Source organism: Dermochelys coriacea, chromosome 4 (assembly GCF_009764565.3).
Source record: "Dermochelys coriacea isolate rDerCor1 chromosome 4, rDerCor1.pri.v4, whole genome shotgun sequence".
In the NCBI taxonomy this organism is placed as follows: Eukaryota; Metazoa; Chordata; order Testudines; family Dermochelyidae; genus Dermochelys; species Dermochelys coriacea.
Window position 1 is genome coordinate 34,456,869 of NC_050071.1, and position 20,574 is coordinate 34,477,442.

At 39.2% G+C, this 20,574-nt stretch overlaps 1 protein-coding gene across 2 annotated transcripts in view; it reads right to left on the bottom strand.

Moving 5' to 3' along the window:
• Nucleotides 1–200: 200 nt before the first annotated feature.
• The window catches only part of ELOVL6 (ELOVL fatty acid elongase 6), a 131,270-nt gene continuing 110,896 nt past the window's right edge, over nucleotides 201–20,574 (bottom strand). Inside the window, exons 3-4 of one of the 2 annotated variants that reach the window (XM_038401094.2) lie at nucleotides 11,647–11,798; nucleotides 201–6,360 (exon numbers count right to left, since the gene is read on the bottom strand). In XM_038401094.2, coding sequence (XP_038257022.1) covers nucleotides 5,936–6,360; nucleotides 11,647–11,798 — 577 coding nt within the window. In that variant the 3' untranslated portion in view covers nucleotides 201–5,935. The remainder of the gene's footprint in view (nucleotides 6,361–11,646; nucleotides 11,799–20,574) is intronic. The other variant, XM_043513414.1, reaches the window with a different exon arrangement.

The following is a 20,574-nucleotide window of genomic DNA, read 5'->3' on the forward strand; positions in this document are numbered from 1 at the left end:
ACGCGTGTGTGTGTGTGTGTGTGTGTGTGTGAATGTATGTGTATAAAAATCATAGTAGGGGTGGGGCATGAAGTGAGATACAATAGGAATACCATAGTTTGATGGCCAAAGACTTGCCTATGTCACCCTATAACCACACATAATAGAGTTATTACCCCAAGAGATAATATAAGAAAATAAAACACAGAAAAATAATTTATTTTGAACCAAAAGTTAAAATTTTATTTTGAATAGCAATATCCCTCCCAAAAAATAAAAATAAAATTCCTTTTATGTAGGGAAATATCCATTTGAAAATGGCAAAATAAAGCTATTTCTCTTATTATTCTCTCCTAGTTATTGTACACATTTAATCTGATCTGTATAGCAATCTATCTTGAGGTTTAATACTCCAAGAAGCCAAAAGTGTAGTGGCTTTTGAGAAAGCAGAAAAGTCAATCAGAGCTGTGGCATGGGTGGGTTTGTTTTTTGGCAGATGGGCCTATTTGAATTTGCCCAAGATTAGGAAGAAGTGGGACTTCTTAGGAATTATGTAAGGGGAATACTGTTGTATGTCCAATAGCAAAGAGATTCAAACACATCGACTTGGCAAAATGCAGCATTCCACTGAGATATTGAAATTTTAGGAAAGGCCCATTACCTCCCAAGCTGCAGAACTCACTTTGCAAAGCTGATCTAACTTGGGTTGGCATAGCTGGTTATCTTGAAACCTGCTAGGTGATTTTGGCTCCCTTTGGTGCTGATCCTGCAACTAATTCCAGGTGGGTAAAGATCTCTCTGCCCATGTACAGCCACAGTGACTTTGGTGGAGCTCTGCATGGGCATAGATCCAGTTGCAGGATCTGGGCCTTTTGTCTTTAATTGAATGAACGTAAGATGTATAGAAATAAAATAATAGAAAAATATTGAAGATTTCTCCTTATAATTTTTGCAGTTCATTTAGGGAGGGTAATGTGACTAAGGATTAATGACTTTTGTGTCTTCATGGCCTGGTGCTGATCAACTTCAACACCCATTGAACTTAGCAGGATTTAGGTCTTTTATCACCTTGTAGGACTGAACTCTGAAGGCCTGAACCAAAGCCCACTGAAGTCAATGGAGGTCTTTCCATCTACTTCAATGGGATTCAAATCAGGCCCTGAACGAGAGAGACATCACACCAGTGTTGGAGTTCATCATCATCCATTCAAATCGCTTCTTCTATCAAAGCCAGTTTATTACTATACATAAAGTATACTTATATTTATTTGTATATAAATATATTATACTGTTATAAGTGGTTCTGAAATACAGGACAGAAAGCAAACAATTAAGTTGTTTTGATACATCCCATTGCACTAACATACTGTATCTGGCACCTGCCCAGAAAGGCTGCTGTTTTCATAGTCACAATCATTTGTGTTTTACAGTCTTTTATGTAAAACTGATTAGCTGAATACAGGAGGACTTTAGCTCACTTAAGTGTTTGTCAACTAACATATTCTCCCAAGACTTAATTTTATGAGAGAGAACAAACATACTGAAATCAAGTCATCAGGGTCACAAGCTAAAAACAAATCATAGAACAATTCTGAAGTTGTCAAACACTTGAGTGGGACCAAGGAACCACTGTGGAATTAACTACTCAACAAAATGTGTAGGGACAGACCATTTCACCGAAGTGTTTTCCACCAGCCACAGTATTATAAGCTATATAGGATAGGTATAACCCATTTACATTAGACTCATTTTTCGAAAGATTGCTAGTCCACATTTTCACCTCTCACATCTAATGTCCAAATTTTAACACCAACCTGCACCCTGATTTGTAAATGGTTTTTGTCAGTAACTATCATCTCTTGGAAAACAGGACAGGATTGCCTTGTCATATCTACCGTAACATACATTTTAATCCATGATTCCAGCTACTCAGGTTGCTTGTTGACTGTATTCCATTTGCATGGCTGTGTCTTTATTTCGTAAGGTAAATGCGGTTGCTAGTTTACTGTGACATTCTCCTTGTGGGCTCCTAGGAGTAGTTCTCCTTTGCATCCAGTTACTCTTATGCGCTATCTAGGAGATAGGACACAAATCATTTGTGACTCTGATGTACAAATGTTTGTAAGCATGGGTTATTTTCCCACAGGCACAACTTAAAGAGTTTTCAGACTTACCCTACTTTTTGACATTTTTATTAACCAGTTGAAAATATTTTCTTTAAATAGTCACAATACAATATCTCTGCTTAGAACGAAATTCTGCTCTTAGTTGCATGAGTGTAAATCTAGAGTAACTCCATTGACTCCAGTGAAATTGTACTGGATTTATACTTGTGTAAATTAGAATGGAATTTGGCTCCAGTGGGCTGAATTCATAATTGGTTGTAACTTCCTTGACTTCAGAAGGCCAAATGAATCCCATGAACTGCTGCCAACTGTCATTATTTTATCCTAGGTTTACAATACTTAGTGTTTTTCTTACAGTTTGAGCTCCTGGAGTCATGTGACTATAAGAGAGTCTTAGCTTTCATTGAAAAAAGATGAAAGCTCATCTTTCATCTAGCCCTCATGTTTGTAGAGTAGAGGTTGAAACTGTGACCCCCCCAATGCTCCAAATGATGAAGGCAAAGAAAAATAAACCCATCACTTATTATTTTTAAATCATGATTTTTAGGGCCTGACTCATGAATTTTGAACAGTTTGAATTGGCAATACTGCATAAACTTCAGTGGAATTACACCAGACTGAAGCTGGCTCCGGAGGTTTAATATAGATGTTATTGGGTTAAATGATGGGATCCTGAAGGGGATGTGTGCTTTTTTGAAAATAAAAAAATAAAAACAAAGATTTTTGTATTTGGACTTAATCTAATTTAAAGGAATTGAGACTATCACAACTGAATCCAGTGAAACTTCATCAGTCAAAATTCTACTGTATAATACTGCAATATAAATAGGACATAAGTAAATGAGTCCATGGTATGGCATCAGATAAAGCAAATGACAGTTCAATCTTCACTACTGTTCCTAGGTTAGCTTTAATCTAGCTAGCATTGGTATGCCTACCCATGCTATACTCGCAACTTCATTTGCTATGTAGATCTACTCATAGTGGAGTAAGGTACTACCCCCTGAGTGAAATTCTGGTTTTGTTTAATTCAATGGCAAAGCTCCCAGGATTTGAATCTTGCCCTATATGTTTAAATACAGTATCATTTGTTTTTCACCTTGACAAATTAAACAAAATGTGTAAAATACTGTATATTTTTTTAAAATACTGCACAGAAATAATCGTTTTAAAAAAGTCTACTGTATTATTTCCCCTCTGTTAAACCACTGAGATTATCCCACAATACTTTACCTACCTGTGATCTAGCTTCTTATTTGTAATGTTTACTGAGCCTTTAAATAAACATAAAATAAATTAAAATGAATGCAATTTTTTCCCATTACTCAGATAAAAGAAGTGGCATTATCGGGTGAAAATGTTAGCATCATTCAAGTCAATGGCAAAACTCCCATTGATTTCAGTGGAGTCAGGATTTCACCCCTAATTTCAAAAGACATGTGGGTCACTTTCACCTTCTTTTTATTTCAGCCTGCATAGAAATGATTAGAGACCACAGAAACACAGAACTGAACATTTGAATGGCACAATCGTTGGCTTGTTACTGATGCTTCTGTTCTGACTGAATTAAAGTTTAATTTTGCCTTTTTCATCCTTAATTATTTTGCTTCTCTTCAGTTACTGCTACCTTTCAGCCCAGGCAAAAATTAAGCAGGAGAAAAGAGCTTATTGTGCATTATAATTATCTACTTCCAAATCTGTGAAATACCATCATTTACACATTTAATTGGTTTTGTCTAATAGCTCCTATACAGTAGTTCTATAATTTAAGTTCACGTCATCTTCAATACTGAATATCATATTTTGCTGTTGGTTGTGTACGGTAAAATAAGGCCAGAACATCAATAACGCAAGTAACACACATGTAAACTTGTTTTTCTGCTTGTTATAGTTATGGGTAGGCCCCCAAGGACTTTCTGATTCTTTTAAAAGCATTCACATAATACGGAATGTAACTTTATTTTTTTTCTTCTTCACATAATGAGACACTGAAGGCCCTTGTCATCTCTAATAGGATATTATGCAGCTCTGTTTTTATGAATGTCAGCACAATTAAAGCCAAAATAATAATAATAATACTACTTTGTACTGTACAATCTCAAATTAAAGCAAGATAGATAATGACAACTTTTGCATTAGCCAGAAAATGTGATTCTCTTCCACGGGACTTTTTTCTTGTTGACAAGTCACATAACGTGTATATGGGTGTAGCTGTGTATATTCTATGCAGAACAGCAACCCCTATTCTGTTCATCTAGTTCTTCTAATTGTTTAGTTAAACTATCAAACTGATACAACTTAGAATACTACATTAACACATTTAACATCAAGTTTACATACTTGCTTTTTTTAAATACTAAGAACTTGTACACATTTTATTTGGCTTTGTAAGGACTGAAATATTACAGATAATGCAATCTACTTTTCTTTGAAAGAATATGGCTCTTATCAACTAACTCTCTCTGAGGTTCAGAGTGAAATACCTTTTCTTCTATCTGTAGCTGACTTGAGAACAGGATGTCTTCTTAAGTGGTCAGAGGATGCTACAGTTCAGATTGTTCTTAATTAATGATAATTCTCTCCGGACATTAGACTTGAGCTGTTGCAGCAAAATTATTTCATTTAGACTAATTTTTCTATACAAGTCTCAAGAAAAACTATTCCAAGTATGTTTTGTTGTAGTATCTCCACATGACCAGAGGAGGGCACTTTAAACATCTTTGCACCGCTTATGAAGCAAATGCAGAAACACAGTGTAACCCAATGTCACATACAGTCCTGCCGAATGCTATTAAGGTTGCAGATATCTTTTTCTGAAGTTCACAAAAATATAAAATATGTGCTGTACCACAGGGCTCTATTTTGTAGATAGAGAGAGTGCCTATCTCTAGCTATCTAGATTTTTTTTTGATTCCTCCCCATTTTCATTTTCTTCAATTTATATTATACTGCTGATTAATCTGAGACTCACAGATAATTGTTAAAAATATTTTGGGGTTCTCTTCCTCGCCCTCCCTACCCACTGCTCTGTTGCTAGCCGAGGTAATTTAACAGAGATTGATTTAACCCTCTGTCTTATTCAACTGCAGAAATTCCTTGACTTTGATTGGAAAATGCACTTGGAAAAAGCACTCTCTGAGATATGATATGTATTGCAACAGCACATCTCATGAGATTAAAATCTTGTAAAATTACTGCTCCTCTCTGCCTGCTCAAAGCATTGATGTTGCATACCAGATGTGCATACACAGCATAGTACAGAGTGGGGAAATCAATCTTTTATCCACTAAATTCACTACTACAATGGAGTTCAATGACTTTCCATAACAAACATTCAAGATAGCCATTCATTTTTCACTTTGGGGCTAAACATGTCAACCCTTTAGGATAAAGTTTTTAATTTTGTAACTGTACTGGTATCATAGATACAAACAGTTTGCTCTCTGCTTTGTTTTGTTCAAATTTAATGCAGAAAAAAGATTAGAAAGGATATAGAAATAATTTGTTTTTAATAAAAATCTTTCTTCCATCTTTGGGGAAGAACAACGCTTATTTTTTCCCCCAAAAATGTTATTTTCTTTCCTTTTTCAGAGCTGACAGGTACAAGAAGGAAGATGTCTTTCCTCAGCAGTCCTTTGAGATGGAGTAGAATTCAATGAGTCCTCACCATGATAGGATCATAAACTTACTGGTTTAAACCAACCTAGCTGTCCCTAAGCTGCCGAGTTTTAGCTGCACCATTCATGTTTCCTTGTGCCATTTTCTTTTGTTTGTTTTTATTTTGTTTTTCTTGATGACCCTGAGCTATGGCTTCTGTCTTGTTTATACCACTAGTCAGCCTTCCTTGCTTTTCTGGTTTTGCCGATGTAGGCCTCAAAGAAGAAATGGCAGAATAACACGAAGTAGCTGAGGTACATGAGAGAAGACCAGATGATGTTCTGAACATGGGAGTGGCACTGCCCCTGTTGCATCCAGGAGAAGACCAGATAATTAACTACACAACCAATCAACATCTGAGTGATCTGTGATAAGGTGATGAACATGGCAAACTTGCGTGAGACTCTGAAGCCAGCAGCCCGCAAGGCATAGTAAGAGTACATAACGGCGTGGACCCCATAGTTCATGGTCATAAACCAGCCACCACCAGCCACCATGTCCTTGTAAGAGTACCAAGAATAAAGCAGCACCGTAATGTGGTGGTACCAGTGCAGGAAGATGAGCTTCTGTTTCCTAAGAATAATGAATATTGTATCTCCTGTAAGAGAGAAGACAGCGGGGGAAATATCAGAAACAAATCAAACTACTTTGTAATTCTTATGTTCTGCCAGGTTTAAAATGGTGGGAAGTTATTTAGATTGTAGCGTTTTGATGAAAACCTCTGATCTAAACACCCCCATAACTTTATTGGAGTTTAGAAACTACTTCTGTATGTATGTCCAGAGCCAGATTTTACAAGTGTCCCTTTGTCTTTATGACAGGAAACAAAAACTCCAGGTCCAAACACTGTCTGTACTGGGGGCGTCTTTGTTTGAAAAGAACATAGGATCCAATTGTGGCATGGGTAACTGCTATTTTAAAATGCTACTGCTTAATTCAGAGACATTCTCTGCTCAGGAGGCAGAAAGTCTCTCATAAGCATTGTATTTTTGACTTGTGTTTTTATGTTTTGAGCACAAGCAATGTCCATTTTCTGATGCAACTTCAGGAAGCAGTGGTATTTAACAGACACCGGGAAACCACGTTGAACAAACCAAAAGCTAATTATAGTAAGGGAAGACTGACTATGAGTTGTCCCTGAGGTTATAAGGCAGAAAATTCAAGTCAACATTTTCAAACCTAGGTGCCTAAAATTAGACTCCTAATCCTATATTCAGGCATATGAATGAAATATCTGATTTCCAACCCCTGCTCATGTGAAAGTCAATGAGAGTGGTAGCTGCTCAGGTGCCTAAATATGGATTTAGGTGCCCAAATTTAGACATCCCTACCCCCCAGGCTTGAAAATTTCAATCACAGAGCGCAAAGATTTTGTATCACTGGATCCTGGCATATAGGACAAAGTGAAGAAAACTCCTTATGGACCCATCCTCTCCTGTGTCTGTTTGCTGGTGGAATTACAGTAGGGTGAGAGATGAATCAGGCTCTGTGGAGTTACACAATGCAGTGACAGTCATGAATAACTGAGGGAGGAGTTTGTGCCACTGTTTTCTCACCAATAAATATCTAGTCACCTGTGGCACTCAGTGTTAATATGAATAGGAACAGGAGGGACTATACTAAAATTGTTTTTGTAGCAAAGTTCTGTGTCTGTGTAACTATTAAGAAATCTGTTTAATGTACATGTTTTCAGAGTTTATATAAAGAATATTATGACTTGAGCAAACTATTGTCAAATTGTTCACTGTTGATCTACACAAAGGTCATTAACAAACAAAGAAAGTGAGTCTTTCTGCAAGAGAGGTTTAGGTTTTTCTGCTTTAGGTTTTTCCCTCCATGCAAGCAGGATTTTTTGAACATAACTGCCAGAATTGTTAAAGGGACTGTAGTGGTTGGAGCGGAGGGAGGTGGAGAGAATATAACATAAAACAATGAGTACAGTCACATTTTTCAAAATGATTAGTGACTTTTAGTCCTCAGTTTTTTGGCCGCCCAACTTGGGACATCGGCAATGGGGCTGATTTTCAGGGGTAGGTGAAGGTAGGTAGACCTTATTAAATTTAATTTAATAAGGTCCATTTAAGATGCCTCAAAAACCTGAGCCAAATCACTAATTATATTTAAGAATCTTGGTTGCACCTTCCACTGACACTTCACTCAGAGCTCGCAACCAACCAGGCCTGAGATTTTGAAAAGTTTCTGGGACTTTTTTCTGCCATTGGTTGTCATTTCCCCACATTTCTGCACTTCCTGGTTGTGGCTTGACTAAAAGTACTAAATAATGAAAATCGTAAAAAGAAAAGTCCTCTGCTGTTTCTAGCCAAACTGAAGCAGGAAGTACCAGACATCTCAAGGGAGAACCTGCTCTTGTGAGAGTTTGAACTCATTTTTTAAGACTCAGGTCAATAAATTCTGTTCTCAGTAGCTTCATTAATGGCAATGGAGTCATTCTGGATTGACTGACTAGTGTGACAGCATCGGGCTCAACAGGCTCAAACAGTATGAATAAGTATCTGAATGCTTGATACTTATACAAATCAACCTGAAACAGCTGCATTCACTTATTACTATACCACTGGAGAGGGAGTGCACATGTGAACACTTCCTGGTTTTAGAGAGAAAACGAGGTAATTTTGAAATACCTTATATCCCTTTCCTTCAAATTCTCATGCTATTGTTGCAGAAAGATGTTTTAGTCTTCTTCCCACTTGCTGTTTCTTTCCTCTCTTCCTGCTGTTTGCCACTACTGCATTGATCTTCGTTATTTTATTTATATGCATATGCTCTTATTATAGACAGTGATTTATGGGGGGGGGGGGAAGTGTCAAGCATGAAGCACAAAGTGTGTTTATAGGTGCATATATCCTTGGAGAATCCAAAAGATGAAAATTAGTGAGGGGTGGAACTGAACCTATGCCTTACATACGAAGGTTACCGTTACACTCGCTTCTGCTTGCTTTATTAGCTGCAGGAATGCTGAGTCACATTTGTTAGCACCTACATTTCTAGCAGATAGTTCCTGATTTTAACAAAACCAAATCTAAGAGGGTTTTCATGTAATTCAAACAGTAAGAAATCAAAGAGTCTGAAACAGCATGAAGGGGGCTGTGTCTTCTTGTCTCACGAACTGTATAAATTGCTAATCTGAAATCCACTGAATTGTGTTTGCTGCTGAAATACAAACCTATTCCTGCTGTTTATCGGTATTTAGTGAATTCTGCTGCTTTGTGAGGTTTCAGTAACCTGCAGCCTCAGAAGTGAACTGGAGGGCTGCTGAATCGTTGTCCCCTATTTTGTATTAAGACCATTCTCTCTCATACTAAGAAGTCCTATGAGCAGCAAACATATAGGCTGGGTACTAAACATACTCTAGCAAGTATATTCTTTATAGCCTTACAAAAATTGCTGGAGAGAAAACCATTTACAAAATCTGCATTCAATAGGAGGGTGGGTGGAAGAACTGCAATACTATGGGAAAGGTATTTTCTGTCTGTAAGAAGCAAACTGCCAACTAAGCTTCTGGTGTGTTCGGGGGAGGGGGGTCGAGGGAACACACAATGTTCATGTGTGTACACACACAAATAAGGATAAATAAAACAGAACTGAGGCAGAATGGGACCTGAAGCCTCCTGCTTCCATAGCTTGATGTTATTGTGTGTGGCTTCCAGATTTATATACAGTAAGGCAGATGCTGCAACTCTGCAAATCACTCTATTAATGTTTATCTGTAATCACTGACAACTTCAGACATGGGGCCCCTGTACACTCTAACAGTGAGTTTCTTGTACATGGTTATTTATGGGACAGGCCTAGATAAGGTATGGAGGAATCTAGTGTATTGCTCTATACTGGGTTCAGGACCTGTCCCCCATCAGTCCAAGTACAGTGATAAGCCCAAGGCTGCAACTTTCCCTTGACACTGGATACAGTCAGTATGATGTCTATTCTTGACTATTAAACCTGTGACCTACAGACCTTAACCGTGAACTCAACAGCTTGAGTTTAAGGATCCTGGCTGAAAGCTGTAACAGATTCATCTCTGCTGCAGACAACACATAGAGGGGGGGACACTGAACAATGGGTTACATCAGGTTTTCTTGACCTGCTGACTAATATGTATGTTCCTGAGCTACCAGCTGCACAAAGCTGAATAGCCCCAGGAACCTAGACTTAATACCACTTCTATTTCAAGATGGAACCTCTTTTGCTCCTTCCCCACCCCCTAATTTCTACTGATCTTAGGTGGCTTTTAGGGTGGTTTCCCATAGCCATATGGAACAGTCAACTGCTTCCTCTCCTTATACTCCAGTCTGGATAACTTGTTCTGGCTGAACAGTCTAGGAATTTCTATTAAACTTTATTTTTATTCTGAACAAACTGCATCAGGAGTACGGGCTTGATTCTGCCTTCACTTACGCTGATATAAGTGAAGAGTAACTCCACTGAGGTTAATGCCATTTTACTGGTGAAAAGCTCATAGCAGAGGATGTATCAGATCTTACGTATATCTATATGTTGGTTGTTGTTCAATTTCAGTCAAGAAGTCCTGGTCACTAGCTCAGTGGCCGACATCCAGCCCTGCTAGGTAGCAGACTAGCAAAAAGCAATTGATTTTTAGTTATGTTCAATGAGTTGATGGTCACTAGGTGCCCACATCACCAAAACCATGAACACTAACTAGCACCTATCAGCCATCTCTGCAGAGACCAAGGACCGAAGACAGACCTACAATTTCAGTCCTATATGTCATCTGTCTAGATCAGGCTTGGGGTATATTAGCAGGGTAGTATGGGGGAAGCTTGGATTGCTAATGCCTGTACTATATCTGAGAGTGCACTTCATGGTCCAGCATTGCTGAACTAACAAACTTACCAAGTACTAAATTTAGAAATAGGGGGCAAGGCCCAACTATTTTGCAGGAGACCTCTGTATATGATCATTAAAGTAAAGGAATTAAGTTTCCAATGCCCTATCTGGTACAACCATTAGATAAATGCTTATTTATCTCTAGATAAGGTGAGAGGAGAAACAAGGAACCCTATGAAGAGATAAATGAAAAACAATACAACGTGGGCTTATTTGTCACCTCCTATGGGACAGGAAATTGCCCCAGCATGAATATTTTGCTTAATCAACAGGTGACAGACTGCCCCCAATCTAGCAGATAACACTAGGTAACTCTCACTTCCACGATGAACCGCTAATAGGCGTTAGGTTGTCCCTAACCCTAGCATAGGTGTGCAGAAAGAGTGGGGAAAACAAGGGCACAAAAGGTTTCTCTGCCTCCTTTCATACCCTCCAAAAAAGTCAAGGAGAAATAAGATCCCCTGTACCTGGGGGAGCATAGAGACTGCTCCATCCGTTGCCCCTCGTAGAATACTGAGCCCCAGAGAGGGGGCTGCGAGCTACAGGGCCATGAGCCTACTTGCCCTCCACATTGGCCCACGGAGTTAGTTGGGAGCACAGGGAATGAGCAGGCTGTATCATCTCAGGGGACCTATGGGAGGGGCACAATGCATGGGCTTCATGTGGTTCTTTAATGTCCCCAACTCAGAGCTGTACTAAATGCCACGGGTTAGCCCAGGGATATGAGTTAACTACGCAAAAACCCAAGCTTGCATAAACTGAATCAAAACTGCTAAAAATTTGAGGTGAATTGACCTGAGGGGTTTGGGAATCATCTTGTTCAACTTTTCATGGCTCTAATCTTAGCTCAACTGAGCTTAAAGCCTAGTGACTGAGGAATATGGTGGTTTGGGGTTTGGTTTTTTATTGACAAGCCTGAAAAGCGGTTTTCAGCAGCACTGAATGGCCTGCCTGTTTTCTACATAAACTCTTTTGCCCAAAATATGCACATTAAACAAAAACGAGAGCAGGTACTCACCTAGTTCGGGTGCTTTGCTTAGCACAAATGCGTACGCCCAGAATTTGCTGACAGGTCCATTGTAAAAACTCTGGTCACACACTGACTGCTTCAGGCCTTTGGTCATCAGAATGTACAGCATATAAGCACCAGTTCGAACAGCACCAAATATACTTCAGAATAGAAAGAGAAAATAAAGAACATTCAGTATATATTTAATAGCTAAACTTAATCACTTCAAATCATTATAGTAAAAAGCTAGTGATGGTCTTAATTATTAGCACTTTGGGACCAAATATTGATTCAGGTGTATAGCTAGAGTAACTTCACTGCCTTCAAGAAGTGATTCTGAATTTCCAGAATGAGTGGAGAATGTGGGTGATCTGCTTGTTTTATTGGACTGAAATAATACCACTGATGACAGTCTGGAACAATCATGTCAGCTCCCTTCTTTCAGACCTAGGGAAATGTTACTTCAGGTATCAAGCGTAGATGGGAATGTCTTTTTTAACTCTTGCATAATGACAGGTTTCAGAGTAGCAGCCATGTTAGTCTGTATTCGCAAAAAGAAAAGGAGTACTTGTGGCACCTTAGAGACTAACGAATTTATTTGAGCATAAGCTTTCGTGAGCTACAGCTCACTTTTCACGAAAGCTTATGCTCAAATAAATTTGTTAGTCTCTAAGGTGCCACAAGTACTCCTTTTCTTTTAACTCTGCGTGTGCAACCTGCAGAATTTTGATCTTGCTGGCTGGGAAACTGCACTGTCCACAAACAGTGAGTTTAATAGCAGCTTGCATTTTTTATTGTTATTAACTCCCTCCTCTGGGTTTCTCAGTATGTTCCATCATCTGTTTTCTGTGCCCCGGTCCTGCAATCCTGTACCCGGCTAGAACTCCACTGACTTCAGTGGGGAACCTGCTTCAAGAGAGGATCTTAAGCATTTAAACTCTTTTGGTAGAGGCCCTGGCTGGCTTCATTTTGTGTCTCAGACACCACCTGGCACATTGTTTGCTCTTAACTCATTATTAATAGAGGAACTGACAAGCTAGCATTAGACAAATTCATTTCATGAGACACACAAATCACCCTCATTTCCTTAAACCTGTTTGGACAACCAGATATGTTGTGTTCTTTCAATGTGATATATTAGGATGTACATTATGGTGTTAATTAGTGTCATTGATGGAAGAGTTCATTTTAGATTACAACTGGCATACAGGTGGCACTACTGAAATGGCTTCGCTTCAGCAACACCAGCTGTACCATCATCTAGTAGCTGAGCAGGTCTCCACTTTGCAACCCCTAGCTGTTGGCTCAGTAACCAGAAGGATGAAAGGCCATTCTGGATGCATTACACTCCAGCTTGAAAACCGAATGTGGAGATAGACTCAAAGGCGTCTTTCTCACCCTGCTTGCTAAGTTATAAGAGCACTCATGCATACTGGTTAACTGAATGGCTTCACTACCATTTCTGAAGTCATACTTTAAGTAACTTTAAGTACTTTAAGTAACACAAACAGCCTGAAAAAAGTTCAGGCCTTTCACCCTCTGAATGCTCAGGCATGCAGAATTCACCACACTGGATCCCTGTACCCCACCACTACCCTACATCACCTCAGCCAACACTGCCTTGTATCGCTGTGCCCAGTCAGTTCCCTGCATCACTTCAGCCAATGATACCTCCCATTGCTGTGTGCCAGCACTGCCTTGCATCACCTCCCCACATCCGTGAGGTCCATCATTGTCCCACAGCACCAGGCCCCATTGCTGCTCAATTTAACTGCATCACCTCCCTCATCACTGTGACTCATCCCTTCCCAGCATCACATCCCCACTCCCTACCTCACATCACGTTGCCTCACATCGCCACATCGCCTCCTCCATATCTGTGCCCCATTACCAGTGCCCTGAACCACTGTTCCCAATCACTGGTTTGTGATATTGCCCCCATCACTGTTCCACATCACCTACTCCATCAGTCCTCTGCATCTCTATGCCTCTTCACTGCTTGGGGGCATTGCCCCCGTTATTGTGACCCACCAGAGCTTCCCATCACCTCCTCCATAACAGTCTCAGATCATTGTGCCCCCATCACCACTGCGTCACTGCCCCCATCACCTCCCCCATTGTCCCTCATCCCTGTGACCCATCACTGCTCTGCATTCACCACTTGGCCCAGGTCTCCCACTCACCTCATGGTCCCCTGTCATGGACACCCATGTGACAGTAAGAGGGGTGATGTGATGGATTTGACTGTGGAAATGTATGCATATAGGCATTACGTATTAATCACACATGCAAAAAAGGAGGAAATAAGGTGCACATTTTTAACAGTGTGGGTAATCAGCCATTGGGACAGCTCACCTAGAGTTGTAGTGGATTCTCCATCACTTGCAGGCTTTAAATTAATACTGGATCTTGCCAGAGATATGCCTGAGCTCAAACAGAAGTTATGGGCTTGAGGCAGAAAATACTAGTTGAGTTTCTATGACCTGTGTTACACAGGCTACACAATTATAATGGTCCCTTCTGGCCTTAAAATCTGTAAATCTATTAATCTAGGTCTTTATATCATTTTTATAAAGTCTCTTGATTTCTAGACCTATAACATTAACAGGTATGCATAAACTGATCATTGCAGGCCAGCAAAACACCATCCCCACTGCTATACACAGCATTGCACAAGAACATTGTACCAGACATTACAGTGGTTTTTAACTTCCTGTGGAACATCAAGTACTGTGCTCTTCATCTGTGCTGCACATGGAGGGAAATGTTGCTTCCTGACTCCTGCACTTATCACCTTATATCTTGAAGCATAAGGTTTGGGTATTCTATTAGTATATATAACTACAAGTGTTATTAATGTACAAGTTATCCTGTTCTTCTCAACTCAAGCTTCAAAAGGCAAGTGATATGATGGTGATATCATCATTTGTATTGCAATAGCTATTAGGACCCCCACTCATGGACCAGGACCCCATTGTGCTAGGTGCTGTATAAACACAGAACAAAACAGAAACATCTCTATCCTTAGTATCTACCTGGACTTTATGGCCTCTCTTCTGTGTAGGGTTGCTTTCTTGTAGAACCTTTTTCCCAGCATACTTTTCTCATATCTTTCTGGGGCCACCCTTTAACTTTGGCAGAGACGGACAACTGCAACCTTAAAGCAGCTATATTGAAACTGGGTGCTCCTTGCTGTATCTCCTCTTCTTCCAGCTAGTAAGTATTCTAACTCCTGTTTTGCTTTCCTTTTCTCAGTCCTGAGGAGACAGCACAGTCTCAGTTATTTGAACTGATGTTTTCCTGCAGCAGTGAATTCTACAGGCTGACTGGGATAGCTATGTTCTTGTTTCATTTAGGAGTTGGGTGGGAAAGCAGGGATTAGTGGGATCAGATGGAACATGTCCTGGATGTGCAGTACCAAGCAGTCTAATGTCAGCACTGAGGCATTTGCTGACATGAAAATAAAATGGGGAAAAAAATCGGAGAGAAATATCCTCTATTATAAAGTAAAATAATTGCAAGCAACATTATGTCCATTGCTCTTTTAAAAGAATCATGTTTTAATAACATTTGCAAATCAAACAGGTTTCTGAATCATGAATTTAAGCTCAGATCAGAATAGTGTCTGTCTAAAATAACAGACCAAATTCTGATTGAGCTAAAACTGGTGTAAATCTGGAAACTGAAGGAGTTACTCTAGTTTTATATCCAAGTAACGGAGCAAAATCTGGCCTGTAGGGCATACTGACCACTTAATTTGGTATGGATGAGATCACATAGATCTTCATATATTTCTTTTTTATTAATATTGTTCTGTCATATTTCCCTTTGGTACTACGTGTGAGTATATGTGTGTGTTTTCCCAATTACTCTGGAAGGCTAGATGGGTAATAGCAATCCCATGGCAGGACACTTAGTTCTACCTTAGTGACTTGTGGTTAGTATTCTACCCAGAGTTTTCCTTCCTCAACCATAGTGATCTTTTATATTAGGCAGATGAGAGCAACGTTATCTTTAGCATAATACATACATTTAACTGATATATTGGGCTGTGCTTTGTGCCTACACTCTATCCAGTTGACAAGCTGAAGTTACCGGACAGCATAATGTTTACTGAATGCCCCAAAGTGCATGTCAAACTCAGAGAAACAAAGTGGCTTTTTGTGCCCCCACCATTTAATCATGTTGTTCCTTCTGTGAGATGTGATCAACCAACTGATTTATGTTTCACATAGAAATGATGTGCAGGAGGGTGATGGGATTGCTTGCTCAGTAAATCACTTCCGCTTCATTTTGCCCAAGCCCTGCTCTCTACTGTCACTATTGTGAGGCATTAAAATGAACTGCCTACCAAAGCAGTCTGGCAAGTGGGAATCAACTGCGATTCTAGAATTAAGGTAACTATTGAACAGTTACAGCCATTCCAAATAAAGAGATTTATCAAAGACATACTGCACTGGTAAATACTGCTTTCTCATCTGTTCAAATAAAAAATGGCCTGCATTTCTTTCCCTTCAGGCTGTGCCTTCTCGAGTAGACTAACAAGAGTCCAATTGATATATTTTGATCATGTTATGGATAGGTAAATATCTGCTAATATAAAATTAATACTCTTCACTTACTTTCTCCTTTTAACATGAGACTCTCAAAACATTTTACAACATGGATTAAGACCATGAGACTTTTGAGTGGGCAGGATCATCACTCTATTTTGGAGATGGGGGAAATTGAGGCACGGGGCAGGTAAGTGATGGGACTAAGGTCAAAAAGCAAGGTAGAGATAGGAGCTAAGCTAAGGAATGGTCTCTAGGAACCCTGACTCTTAGGTTGCTGATTTAACCACTAGACAACATTCTTTCCACACAACTGTAATAATGGGAATTGAACCTGCTTCTGTGGGGGCTGAATTAACTCTTGGTGTTCATGCTACATAGATATGAAAGCATCTGACAAACACGACTACATATACTAAAACACTGCCACAACAGTGCTGAGCAGAGAATGTGGTCTTATTTCAACTCTTTAAAATATCCAAAAATATCCAATTTTCTTGTTTAGCTTGCTGCAGCATCAGTACTGTGTATTGTTCTACCTGGAATATTTGACACATATTTTATTTTCTGCTCACAGATCTAGAGACAAAGCCCATTTTCTGGCTCTGAATGACATGCACATCTTAGAACAGAAAACAACATCAGCCCACAAGTCAAACAGTTCCGCGTATCAGCAACACAAACAGAGCACTATGGCTCTTCTCTAAAAACAGACACAAAACAAAGACATAGCTTTGTGTCTGCAGGCCTAGCTGAAGTTGGGACCACACTGGAATTTATAAGAATTCTGTGTATGGTTCTGCTCAATTTAAAATGAATTAGTTATGTGTTACACATGTACACTGTGCCCAGATCTTTGTGTTTTGCATGTACATAGTGTCTCTTATTCCAAAGGATCCCACCATACTTTACTAACTATGTACATATGGCACTAATGAAGTGCAGCCAATTGGATCACAGCATACTACACAAACATAAAGGCGGGGAAATTCTGGCCAAGGACTTCAGGCAAAACTCTGCTTATACACATGGGAAACTTAAACCCAAAACAGAGAGGAGCTTGGCTTGTAAGAGCTCATCACAAATTCATCTTCTCCCCTCCACCAACCCACACTAAGCCTGGATTGGAATAAAAGGATGAGCTTTGAACCACTAATTTTAGGAAAAGCCAAGCTATTACAAACTTGCAGTTCGGGTGTCACTCCCTTCCCAGGGAACATCCATGGGAAGAACTGGGGGGAAGAGAGGGCTGTCATGTGACTACGGTAAAGATTCAGAGAAAGTCACTTTCTTCTAATACTCAGGAGGGAGCTTCATTAGAATGAGGATAACAGTATTATCTGTAAAGCTACTCGGTCTCATTGTGTTTCACTGTAGATCTTCTGCTTAGAAATGGCTCCAACCTGGCTTCCTGACACAAGTTTAAAAAACTCCAGCAAACACACCCTTGCAGTTTCCTTTTTTTTATAAAGTGTCTTTTTACAAGAATTTATATGTCACAATAAAGTATAGATCTGGTCATAACATAACACTGGCTTTATCACCCTCCTGGAAGTCCGGATATCTCTTAACAGGTATAGGGAGGACGGTGAGATGGTGAAAGAGTTTTAGGGGACTTGTAGGGCCCATGAAGAATCCAGTGGCAGAATTCAGAGCTGTCTAGTTTCAACCATTGTGGGGCTGGCCTAGCCCTGAGAATTGGGGAGCCTTAATTCTGCCTTGACGTATTTATAAAAAGTGTGTATTCCTTGAATTGCCCATGTATCAGCAGTGAGTTTCTGTTGACGTGCACATCTGTAGAGTTAGCCAGATTTTCTACCGAGCATGCTTCGTAATTAAAATCCAAATCAAAGAACTTTCATACGAAGAGTTCATAAGAGAGCACATGTTCCTAATTGAGATCAATTCAGCAGCCTTCAGCCTATTTTGCTGTATCCCAATAAAGATAAGAATTGAGGCCACAATTTTTTATAATGAGAAGATTTACAGGTGAAACATGCTGAGTCAGATAGAAATGTCTCTACGTCAGTTCCTAAAAATTTGACATTTTTTTGAGCACATAATAAAAGTTCATTAGCCTTAATGTTTAATTCAATAGAAGATATTTTATTGAATGTATTAGGTTTCCATTCTTCTGCCAAAGAACTGGTTTCTTAATGGTTTGGGGTGGCCTCGCTGTGCCAGCATGTCTGCATGCTGATGTAATTGCTGCAACCTCTTACAAATGTGCAACAGGTTATATTTCCTTTTAGTAATATGGAAATTGAGCTGTTGCCTGCATGTTTGAAACAACGACATCCCTCACACTGACAGGATGGAGTGGCCTGGTGTACTACAAACATGCTGAGACAGATGAGAGATGAGGTAAAAATACCTAACAGAAAATCTCTATGCTTAGCAGAGTGAGAGAAAAATGAATAGCAGCTGGTTACATAAGGGCGTCTATAGGAAAATAATTATTTTATCAAGGTTCATAGTAAACAGATGTTCTGTATGTGTAAATACATTTATTCCTGTAAACAGAAGTCACAAAACAATCAACATAGCCTGTCTCAAATCCTTATATTGGAAGTTGTCTTCTTTGAACTCTAGATCAGTGAAGAAGCAGATTTTAGAATCTGAGACTACAAATCTGTGATATCACATGCACAGTGCATCAAGTTCATAACTAACATAAATGAAGTTCGGCCCACATAAATCAATTTGGCCCATACCTCCCCATGTTGTAAGAAACACTGCCAGTATCTTTTTTACGTACGTAGAACACATTTCAGACAGAAGAACGTTGAAATATAAACTTTTTTTTAAAAAGTCCTTTACGAATGTTTATAAAGGCTTTTCTATTCTCCTACTGATGTTTATAAGGGCAACAGAGAAGCTTCTTTCAAAATGTTTCATATTTGCTAGACCCTTTTGAAGCTGGATCCCAAAATACCTGTGACCAGCTTTGTTTGAAAGTCTACCATTGAGAAGCACAGGGAACAAATTCAGCCATGGCATAAGTGGAAATAACTTCCATTTATTTTTGCAGGACTTGTACTTGCTTAAACCAGAGATAAATATGGTCCTTGGTCTTCACAGACTTTAGAATAGTGGGTCTTTTTCCTGTTTATTACAGACAAGTTTTTCCACACATCTAAGAGAAGGCTGGCAGGAAGCTGTTGTTGAGAAATAGATATTCCTTTGGCATGCATAAGCACTGTAGGATAGTCTGCAACAAACAGTGCAGAGATCCTACAAAACAGCTTCATTCATTACATAACCTTAATTCAGCTCTAGAATATGGACCATCCTGTGCATTGTACAAGTACTGGAGGAAAAAAATAGTATGTGATTATGTAATTAAAAACTGTACTCAATGCATACATACAAATAAGATGATTAGGATTGCACAGGCCACCTAAAAATTCCTAACTTTTGAGTGCTTGACTAAATAACTTTAATATTAAGAGAGTGTATTTTTTAGTGTAAGCATTATGATATAAGATATGAGTGAAAGGCTGGTTCTAACTATGCAGTACTCACATAGATTATAATGTGTTAGCCAATTTGCCATTCTTGTAATTATCATGCCATCCAAGGAATGGGAAAGAGAATTTTTAAAAATATTTTCTTACTGTTTTTTATATTGAAATGTAAATAAACTACCATTCATATTTTAGCTGTTTGTTTTTTTGAATCAACACTTTCAGTTGGCAGTTGAAAGTGTTCTTGTTGTGCTGGGGAAGTCCCCTCGAGATTCTTGAGTAGGACTTTAAGAACAAGCAAACAAAAACATCTGTCTTTTGTAGATTTGTGTCTAGGTTTTACACTGACAGCAGCTCACGCTGGGGCAGACCTCTGGGAGTTTAAACAGTGCTGTGTACAAGAAAGAGCTGTGTGAAAAACTTTACACAGAATTTAAAAGCCTGAAACTTTAAACAAAATTTAAAACACTCACAAATTTTGCCTCTTTTTTTGAATTTTCAAAAATTTTTATTTTGTGAAAAACCTGCAAATATATGGCAGTACGGAGGGCAAGTTGGTTCTAAAAATAGGGCCAGCAGGGAGTGAAGTTTTCCCTTTCTCTGTGTCCATGTTAAAATGCAAAACATTCCTGGATGATGGTTGGGTGTCCTCAGAGCCTCACCAAGGCAAGCACTGAAGATGCAAGATGGAAAAGAGGTTACTTAGTACTCCTTGAAAATCCAACAAAGACAGAGGGGAAGGTGCCTTTGAAGATGAGACGGGAGGTTCTGCAACTTAATGGGGGCGGTTTGTGTGTGTGGAGCTTATTGACAAATTTACAAGGGTTTATTCCAAGTACATCTTGGAGCTTCCAAGTTCCGACCAACCTAACACTTCAAGCAAGGGTTGTGATGTATACAAGTCATGCCATTTAAGG